This window comes from Notolepis coatsorum (assembly GCF_963971535.1).
Source record: "Notolepis coatsorum genome assembly, contig: SCAFFOLD_311, whole genome shotgun sequence".
NCBI lineage: Eukaryota > Metazoa > Chordata > Actinopteri > Aulopiformes > Paralepididae > Notolepis > Notolepis coatsorum.
This window is the reverse complement of record NW_028172053.1, coordinates 219,454-230,260: the sequence shown is the minus strand read 5'-3', so window position 1 is coordinate 230,260 and position 10,807 is coordinate 219,454. Positions and strand designations below refer to the sequence as shown.

Here is a 10,807-nt window from a genome sequence, read left to right as displayed (position 1 = left end):
TGGACAAGTATTAGTGGTCTGGACAAGTATTTGCACTACTGCGCACCATTTTCAACTTCACTTTCGTCTCGTTTACATAGGTACATAGACAGTAATGTTACATCTAGACATTTATGACATGTAATAATAGAGTAAACTTGTAAATAGACAGTAATGTTACATCTAGACATACCAGATCTAGTAATAATAGAGTAAACTTAACTTTCGTCTCAGTAACAATGTTCATAAAGTGTACATCTAGACATGATGTGTACATAGACAGTAATGTTACATCTCTAGACATACCAGATCTCAATAATAGAGTAAACTTAACTTTCGTCTCAGTAACAATGTTCATAAAGTGTACATCTAGACATTTATGACATACCAGATCTAGTAATAATAGAGTAAACTTAACTTTCGTCTCAGTAACAATGCTCATAAAGTGTACATCTAGACATGATGTGTACATATACAGTAATGTTACATCTCTAGACATACCAGATCTCAATAATAGAGTAAACTTAACTTTCGTCTCAGTAACAATGTTCATAAAGTGTACATCTAGACATTTATGACATACCAGATCTAGTAATAATAGAGTAAACTTAACTTTCGTCTCAGTAACAATGTTCATAAAGTGTCGAGTGCTACAGTGTAGGTTAGTTTATTAGGACAAGTGCATGACAGTAAGGTTAGTTAGGGTTAGATTTTTTTTATTTAGATAATGGTTGAAGTAGTGAGTCTTTAGTCGACGGCGAAAGATTAGACGGGATTCGGCTGTCCTAACTGGGGTGGGTAGTTCATTCCACCATTGTGGGGCAAGGACTAAGAATAGGCGACTTCTCTTTGATGACCCGACTTCTCTTTGATGACCCTCCCGGAGCTTGGATAGGAGTAGGAATAAACTGTACATATATGTGACACTGTAAGCAGATGACAAACACAGCTTAGTAAGGAACAGTGAACTTGATGAATGAAGACATTTATACATTATTTCCTAGATCAATTAAAAACAGGATTAATGCATTAAATATCTTTAATGCAAGTGCAAGTAGAAAATGTACCCAATACAGCCTGGTGGTAGCTGTTTATTGCCACCGCTGTCGTCCCAAATAACTTTTTGATGTTGTCCATTCGCTTCTTGTTTTTGTTGAATGAATGAATGAATGAAAACTTTATTTAACAGATTGCAGAATGGGTACAATACAGTACGGCTCAATACATACAATTGTTAAGGGGATGCAGACCTGAGAAAGACGTTTGTCTTGTTTCCATCAGGGTCCCCCATTTTCAATTCATATAGTTGTTGTTGAAGTGTTCTAGGATGTTTCTCATCAGGAACAGATGGGTCGATGGTAGTTGCTGCGTTAAAAAGTAATTGTTCTTTCTCATTTGTGCAAACAGTTGTTCTGCAACTTGACTGTTTACATGTCCTGCAGTTTGAGGGACTATTATTATTATTACTAGATCTGGTATGTCTAGATGTAACATTACTGTCTATTTACAAGTTTACTCTATTACATGTCATAAATGTCTAGATGTAACATTACTGTCTATGTACCTATGTAAACGAGACGAAAGTGAAGTTGAAAATGGTGCGCAGTAGTGCAAATACTTGTCCAGACCACTAATACTTGTCCAGACCGCCTCCAACCCGTCCAGCCTGGCTCTGCGGCTCTGCAGATACCCCCTACTCACGGAAAGGGCTGTAGCGTATTTCTGTATGCCTAGCCCTGCCCCCAGACTTCAGAATGACCCAATCAAATTTGCCCTATCATTGAAATGCAAATACCAGCAGCTACGTCATGTACCACGCCCCTAGACGTCCGCCCCCAGACGTTGCTACTCATCCCAGCTAGTTCATTCGCAGGTTGCGAATGAACTAGCTGGGTACCCAACTAGTTCATTCGCAGGTTGCGAATGAACTAGCTGGGTACCCAACTAGCTCATTCGCAAAATGATCCTTGCGAATGAACTAGCTGGGTACCCAGCTAGCTAGGTCATCTTTGCGAATGAACTAGTTGGGTACCCAGCTAGCTAGGTCATCTTTGCGAATGAACTAGTTGGGTACCCAGCTAGTTCATTCGCAAAATGGTCCTTGCGAATGAACTAGCTGGGTACCCAGCTAGCTAGGTCATCTTTGCGAATGAACTAGTTGGGTACCCAGCTAGCTAGGTCATCTTTGCGAATGAACTAGTTGGGTACCCAGCTAGTTCATTCGCAAAATGGTCCTTGCGAATGAACTAGCTGGGTACCCAGCTAGCTAGGTCATCTTTGCGAATGAACTAGTTGGGTACCCAGCTAGTTCATTCGCAAAATGGTCCTTGCGAATGAGCTAGCTGGGTACCCAGCTAGCTAATGTGTCAGCTAGCTGGGTACCCAGCTAGCTCATTCGCAAGTACCATTTTGCGAATGAGCTAGCTACTAGCTGAGGCAAAATTTGGTGTAAAGCCTATGGGACAAAGCCGGCTAGTTAACTAGCTAAGACACGTGCTACCTAGCTAGCTGGGTACCCAGCTAGCTGACACATTTGCAACCTAGGTAGTGAGCTAGCTCATTCGCAAATGTGTCTTTGCGAATGAACTAGCTGGGTACCCAGCTAGCTAGGTAATCTTTGCGAATGAGCTAGTTGGGTACCTAGCTAGTTCATTCGCAAAATTGTTCCTGTGAATGAGCTAGCTAGGTACCCAGCTAGTTCATTCGCAAAGACACATTAGCTAGCTGGGTACCCAGCTAGCTAGGTCATCTTTGCGAATGAGCTAGTTGGGTACCTAGCTAGTTCATTCGCAAAATTGTTCCTGTGAATGAGCTAGCTAGGTACCCAGCTAGTTCATTCGCAAAGACACATTAGCTAGCTGGGTACCCAGCTAGCTAGGTCATCTTTGCGAATGAGCTAGTTGGGTACCCAGCTAGCTCATTCACAAAATGGTCTTTGCGAATGAGCTAGCTGGTTAACGAACTAGCTCATTCACAAATGTGTCCTTGCGAATGAGCTAGCTCGTTAACGAACTAGCTCATTCACACTCTGTTATGCCTGCCCAGCTATACTAGTATGGAGGTGAGGCCTTGCTGGCCTGGTCCTCGCCCCCAAACACCAACACCCCCCGCCCCCAAACACTCATGAATCAGCTAGCTGGTTAACCAACTAGCTCATTCACAAATGTGTCCTTGCAAATGAGCTAGCTAGCTACCCAGCTAGCTGATTCGCAAAGACAAGCTAGCTAGTTGGGTACCCAGCTAGCTAATGTGTCTTTGCGAATGAACTAGCTGGGTACCTAGCTAGCTCATTCACAAGGAGTATTTTGGGAATGAGCTAGCTAGGTACCCAGCTAGCTAATGTGTCTTTGCGAATGAACTAGCTGGGTACCTAGCTAGCTCATTCACAAGGACTATTTTGTGAATGAGCTAGCTGGGTACCCAGCTAGTTCATTTGCAAAAACACATTAGCTAGCTGGGTACCCAACTAGCTCATTCGCAAAATGGTCCTTGCGAATGAGCTAGCTAGGTACCCAGCTAGTTCATTTGCAAAAACACATTAGCTAGCTGGGTACCCAACTAGCTCATTCGCAAAATGGTCCTTGCGAATGAGCTAGCTGGGTACCCAGCTAGCTGACACATTAGCTAGCTGGGTACCCAGCTAGCTCATTCGCAAGTACCATTTTGCGAATGAGCTAGCTACTAGCTGAGGCAAAATTTGGTGTAAAGCCTATGGGACAAAGCCAGCTAGTTAACTAGCTAAGACACGTGCTACTTAGCTAGCTGGGTACCCAGCTAGTTGACACATTTGCAGCCTAGGTAGTGAGCTAGCTCATTCGCGAATGTGTCTTTGTGATTGAACTAGCTGGGTACCCAGCTAGCTAGGTCATCTTTGCGAATGAGCTAGTTGGGTACCCAGCTAGTTCATTCGCAAAATTGTCCTTGTGAATGAGCTAGCTAGGTACCCAGCTAGCTAGAAAATGGGAATAAATGTTAAAACGGCTTGCCATACTACTACTACTACTACTACTACTACTACTACTACTGCTACTACTACTACTACTACTGCTACTACTACTACTACTGCTACTGCTACTACTACTACTACTGCTACTACTACTACTACTACTACTACTACTACTGCTACTACTACTACTACTACTACTACTACTACTACTACTACTACTACTACTACTGCTACTACTGCTACTACTACTACTACTACTACTACTACTACTACTACTACTACTACTGCTACTACTACTACTACTACTACTACTACTACTACTACTACTACTGCTACTACTACTGCTACTACTACTACTACTACTACTACTACTACTACTACTACTACTACTACTGCTACTACTGCTACTACTACTACTACTACTACTGCTACTACTACTACTACTACTACTACTACTGCTAGCACATGACGATAAACACTCTTGAATCTTGAATCTTGAGGGGTGAGTTCTCCTCTCTCTCTCCCCAGACGCCAAGGCCTGCCCCGGGGGGGAGTTCCTGTGCTCCAACAGGAAGTGCCTGGCGGGCGGCTACGTGTGCGACGGGGACGACGACTGCGGGGACGGCAGCGACGAGCTGAAGTGCTCCTCCGCGCCGAGCTGCGGGCCCAACCACCTACGCTGCAACACCTCGGAGTGCGTGCCCCTCATGTGGAGCTGCGACGGGGACCCCGACTGCTCCGACGGCTCGGACGAGGGCCCGGACCGCTGCGGCGGCGTCGACGGCAGCGGCGTCCCCCCCCCCTATCCCCCGGGGGCCCGGCGACCCAACTGCACGGCCGAGGAGCTCCGCTGCGCCAACGGGGAGTGCGTGCGGCTGGCGTGGAAGTGCGACGGAGACCCCGACTGCAAGGACAGGTCCGACGAGGCCGACTGCCGTGAGTTCTGGGTCACAGTGAGGCGGGTGTTTTGTTTTGTACCTCGGCCGTCTTTAATGGTCCACTCACAAACGTGTTTTACCGCTTAACACCAGCACAGCACAGCCATGGAGAAAATGACACTGATTCCCGCCGGGAACAAGTCAGATGACCCCACAGCCTTTAGAATGGAGATGGGAGGGAGAGAAGGGAGGGAGGGAGGGAGGGAGGGAGGGAGGGAGGGAGGGAGGGAGGGGGGGGAAGAATAAAAAAATAAAAAATAAATCTAACCCTGACTAACCTTATTGTCGTGCACTTGTCCTAATAAACTAACCTACACTGTAGCACTCAACACTTTGATGAACATTGTTACTCAGCTGATAGAGTTGTGCCCTTCCTTCCTGATGGCTTGTCGTACAGAACATGTAAGTCGCTTTGGATAAAAGCGTCAGCTAAATGACTAAATGTAAATGTAAGTGAGAAGGAGGGAGAGGGAGGTATAGTGAGAGGGAAAGAGGGATAACGAGAGAGGGAGAGAGAGAGGGAGGGAGGGAGAGAAAGGGAGGGAGAGAGTGAAAGGGAGGGAGGGAGGGAGAGAGTGAAAGGGAGGGAGGGTCAAGGAGGGAGGGAGGTGGCCGCTCAGCAGAAATAGCTGAAATAACGTTCTACTTCCATTTTTCCTGAAGTCTTTTTGAAATTTCAGAAACCGTGCTGCAGATAAAACGGGTACTTTTAGGAAAAGTCATTGAGTGACAGAGCTGCAGCTCGACGAGTGACGAGGAGACATCTATTGAAGACGCCTCGGGGTCATGTGACCGCGTGTTAACATGCGGGCAGAAACGTTTTCGTCATTTTCATTTTCGTTTTTGAGGATGCTTTTCTTGCAAACAAAAATACTATACTTTATACTTATAGCACATGCATGAGCCTGGGCGCCTTTGAAAGATAACATTCAGAAGTTTCTGATACAATAAAGAAAGATCACTTTTAGTGGTAATGAAATAAAGTGACATAGGTCTGAACTTGAGTTGTAGAAAGAACGTCTCTTTACTGAGCTGCCCGCGTGGCGCAACTAATCCTGCGAACCTATCAGCCGGCCACGCTGTCCAGGAAATGAACCGCTGTCAGGAAGGGGAGCCCTCAGGTCCCGCGCGCGTCTCACTAAGCGACTGTAGCGCCGCCCCCGCGTTCATTATCAAGATGTGTGGTGAGAACATCAGACCCGCCTCGCCGCCTCCTCCTCCGGACGCTGTCATGAACTCCAGTTAGCGGCCATTGATGTCTTTCTTTCCCCTCCCCAGCCAGTCGGGTACCTGCTCTGGGAGGAGAGCGGGGGGGGGGGGGGCGGGAGAGACGGAGGCAGGGGTGACTGTCCTGAGGTTGCTAGGCAACCTGTTAAGTGTCCTTGGGAGCGCGTATAAGAAGCCCTTGAATAATAGCCGGGTCTGTGCTATTAAGCTGCTGGCATACCATGGCCTCTGAGATCAGGTCCACCATCTCCAGGGCCTCTGTGAGATCAGGTCCACCATCTCCACGGCCTCTCTGAGATCAGGTCCACCATCTCCAGGGCCTCTGTGAGATCAGGTCCACCATCTCCTCTGTGAGATCAGGTCCACCATCTCCACGGCCTCTGTGAGATCAGGTCCACCATCTCCAGGGCCTCTGTGAGATCAGGTCCACCATCTCCAGGGCCTCTGTGAGATCAGGTCCACCATCTCCACGGCCTCTGAGATCAGGTCCACCATCTCCAGGGCCTCTGTGAGATCAGGTCCACCATCTCCTCTGTGAGATCAGGTCCACCATCTCCACGGCCTCTGAGCTCAGGTCCACCATCTCCTCTGTGAGATCAGGTCCACCATCTCCACGGCCTCTGTGAGATCAGGTCCACCATCTCCACGGCCTCTGTGAGATCAGGTCCACTATCTCCAGGGCCTCTCTGAGATCAGGTCCACCATCTCCTCTGTGAGCTCAGGTCCACCATCTCCAGGGCCTCTGTGATCAGGTCCACCATCTCCAGGGCCTCTGTGAGATCAGGTCCACCATCTCCATGGCCTCTGTGAGATCAGGTCCACCATCTCCATGGCCTCTGTGAGATCAGGTCCACCATCTCCAGGGCCTCTGTGAGATCAGGTCCACCATCTCCTCTGTGAGATCAGGTCCACCATCTCCTCTGTGAGATCAGGTCCACCATCTCCTCTGTGAGATCAGGTCCACCATCTCCTCTGTGAGATCAGGTCCACCATCTCCTCTGTGAGCTCAGGTCCACCATCTCCTCTGTGAGATCAGGTCCACCATCTCCTCTGTGAGATCAGGTCCACCATCTCCTCTGTGAGATCAGGTCCACCATCTCCTCTGTGAGATCAGGTCCACCATCTCCTCTGTGAGATCAGGTCCACCATCTCCTCTGTGAGCTCAGGTCCACCATCTCCTCTGTGAGATCAGGTCCACCATCTCCTCTGTGAGCTCAGGTCCACCATCTCCTCTGTGAGCTCAGGTCCACCATCTCCTCTGTGAGATCAGGTCCACCATCTCCTCTGTGAGATCAGGTCCACCATCTCCAGGGCCTCTGTGAGATCAGGTCCACCATCTCCTCTGTGAGATCAGGTCCACCATCTCCTCTGTGAGATCAGGTCCACCATCTCCTCTGTGAGATCAGGTCCACCATCTCCTCTGTGAGATCAGGTCCACCATCTCCTCTGTGAGATCAGGTCCACCATCTCCTCTGTGAGATCAGGTCCACCATCTCCACGGCCTCTGTGAGATCAGGTCCACCATCTCCTCTGTGAGATCAGGTCCACCATCTCCACGGCCTCTGTGAGATCAGGTCCACCATCTCCTCTGTGAGATCAGGTCCACCATCTCCTCTGTGAGATCAGGTCCACCATCTCCTCTGTGAGCTCAGGTCCACCATCTCCTCTGTGAGCTCAGGTCCACCATCTCCTCTGTGAGATCAGGTCCACCATCTCCACGGCCTCTGTGAGATCAGGTCCACCATCTCCTCTGTGAGCTCAGGTCCACCATCTCCTCTCTGAGATCAGGTCCACCATCTCCACGGCCTCTGAGCTCAGGTCCACCATCTCCAGGGCCTCTGTGAGCGAACACCTCTGGCAGTTAGTCTGGACTAGGGCTGCACGGTTAATGGGAAAATGTATTACAGCACTTAGTTATCAATACACATTTATAAAATGAGGCATATTTAGCCAAAATATGTTGCCAGAACATAAAAAAAAGAAAAAAAAATTATAGATTATTATTTCTTTTTCTTATAATTTTTTTTTAATGCACTGTCACCTACCCACGACCCCACTTTGGGTCGCGACCCGTAGTTTGAGAACCGCTGTTTTAGATGAAAGTTATTGAAGGCCACGGAAGCACTTTAATATATATAAAGAAAAAAAAGTTGAACCTTTATTTAACCAGATAAAAAAGCATTGAGACAAAATCTCATTTACAATGTTGACCTGGCCAAGAAAGTAGAAAACGTTTCCACAATGGTAAACACAACAACAACAACAACAACAACAACAACAACATATAAAACATATAAAACACAGAGAACAACACAACAAAAAGCAATCACTACATTGTGCACATTTGGAACAATAAAAAACCAAAGGTACTTTACTCATTACGACATGAGCAGCTGGTGGTATAAGGACCTCAGATGACATCCGTTTAAAACGGGCTAAAGTGGAACAAGTGCCACCAGTTTGAGGCTTGACTGAAGGTCATTCCAGGGCCCCGTTCCCCGTAACTGAGTTAGCCGGATAATTTTCAGTATAGCTTGACTTAAGCCAGACCTTTCTGTTTCCCGAAGTCGGATTTTCTAAATCACCATGGTAACAGATCAGAAAGTTTGAACCTGGTCCGGAGCAGGGTTAAGTTCAGTTAGCTGGATGAACCATGGCCACACCCTCGCAAAGAAATGCCAGCTCGCTTCCTGAAATATTTCTCACAGTCTAGATCCCATTATACCATTCTGAATTATGTTTCTGTGCTTCGTTTTCCTAGAGGGGGCGTTTGAAATGTATAATAATAGAACTAAATGCTGATAATAAATCATATTCAGCCTATAGATTTACTTTGTCCTAAATAAAATAATGCACGTCATATACGGCGCTCGGAGTCGCGCTACATGCTGCATGTGATTATTTTAATAACGGCGCATTGCAAATGTGAATCCCGCGGGGATATTTTTTTTTTTTGATCAAATTTTTTTTATTATTAATTACATGAAACAGGACAACACAATAACCACAGTAACAAAAAACATAACTTTCACAGGAGAATAACAAACAATAATAATACAGAATAATAAATTATAAAGACAAAAAGAAAAAGAAACAGCGTCCAACCTATCAAATATAGATGGCTACTTCAATAACAAAAAGGGTCTTCAAAACATGGCAACCTTTCCCCACCTTTACAAAGTGGAGTGACTTAAAAGATTGTTTATGAGAGTGTTGCCGCAGATTTACTGTAGATAGCCTAGGTCCCTTACACATGTTCAAGACTGCCAAACTTGCAGAAGGTAAAGTGTAAGAAGAAAGAAATTCTTCCTCCAAGTTGGTTGACAGGTCAATCAGTCTGTCAATATTAGTCTCTTGGGGAGATGGCATGTGAGTTGACATATAGCGCAGAATAGCTAAATACCAACCCCCCCTAAAATCCCCCCAGTCAAAGTTAAGAAGGACAAGACAAAAACCAAGACAGACAAGACATTTCCTCCTCCCCCTCCCCAGAGACCGCCGGACCCCCCCGATCAAGCGCCCCAACCCCGCTCAGCCGCACACTGCGGTCTTTACCTTCTCAGCTGCTGCGAACCACAGGTCAATTCCAGCCTGCCCTACCCCGATCACCCGGGCCGTGGATATCTCAAGATAAATCACATCCAATAGAGTTAGGGACCAGTTAATCATTGTAAGCTTCTCAGGCTCCTTCCATCTCATTGCTATTAGCTTCTTCGCTGCTGTGACGCCCGCTAGGACAACCCTTTTCAGTTGTACGGACGCGGGTAGTGTCGTTATATCGTTCAGGAGTAGCGTAACAGCTGTGAATGGGATAGTTAAGCCACACAGATCTGAAAGTTTGTCCGTTATTGACCTCCAGAAGCGGGCCACTGGTGGGCAATCCCAATACATATGCATATAAGTGCCAGTGGCCTTTTGAGAGCACAAAGTGCACCGAGAGTCGGTTATCAGTCCCATAGCAAATAGCTTCCTAGGTGTAAGATAGGTCCTATGAATATAATTAAAATTAATTTGCTGGTGATTGGGGTTGCGGGAAGATAATGCCACATTTGCCCAAACATCATCCCAGTCAAACTCGGGGTCCAACTCCGGTATATCCACACGCCAGATTGTATCCAATGATAAAGTTTTATACGTGGATTGAATTAAGAGCGTATAAAAGTCGGAGACAAACCCTCTGGATGTCGTCCTGTCCACTATGAGCCTGAGGAAGGGGTGTGGGTGCAAGGCTTGAGCCCACGGTACGCCATGCGCCCTCAGTGCTGACCTTAGTTGAAGGTAAAGAAAGAAGGACTCGCCGGGTAGATCATAAAATTCTCTTAAGTCCTGAAACGCACGGAGGCCGTTCTTATCATAAATATCCTCCAGAGTATGCACTCCCCTCCTTTGCCATTGAGGAATATTAACCGGCTTGTGTCCAACAAGTAATTGCTGGTTATTAAAAATTGGAGAGTCCAGGTGCCAAGGGCATTTAACCCCACACGACCTCTGTACATTACGCCACGTTTGGATCACGTGAGTTATGATCGGTCCATACCTCAGCCGGCATTTCGCAATAGAGACAGTGGAGTACACTACATCCTGTAATCTTAGCGGAGACACCGCCGCCGCTTCTAAGGAGCGCCACGATACAGCCTCTACAGGGTCTAGCCAGCACATCAAAGGTCTCAGTGAAAAGGACCAGAAATACAGTTTAAAATCAGGGATTGCGAGGCCC

At 46.9% G+C, this 10,807-nt stretch overlaps 1 protein-coding gene across 1 annotated transcript in view; it reads left to right on the top strand.

The window, feature by feature from the left end:
* Positions 1-1,306: 1,306 nt before the first annotated feature.
* LOC311248125 (low-density lipoprotein receptor-related protein 8-like) overlaps positions 1,307-10,807 on the top strand; it is a gene marked incomplete at both ends in the record, with an annotated part of 99,349 nt that continues 89,848 nt past the window's right edge. The window contains 2 exons of the mRNA XM_084339069.1: positions 1,307-1,337; positions 4,454-4,861. Coding sequence (XP_084195195.1) covers positions 1,307-1,337; positions 4,454-4,861 — 439 coding nt within the window. The remainder of the gene's footprint in view (positions 1,338-4,453; positions 4,862-10,807) is intronic.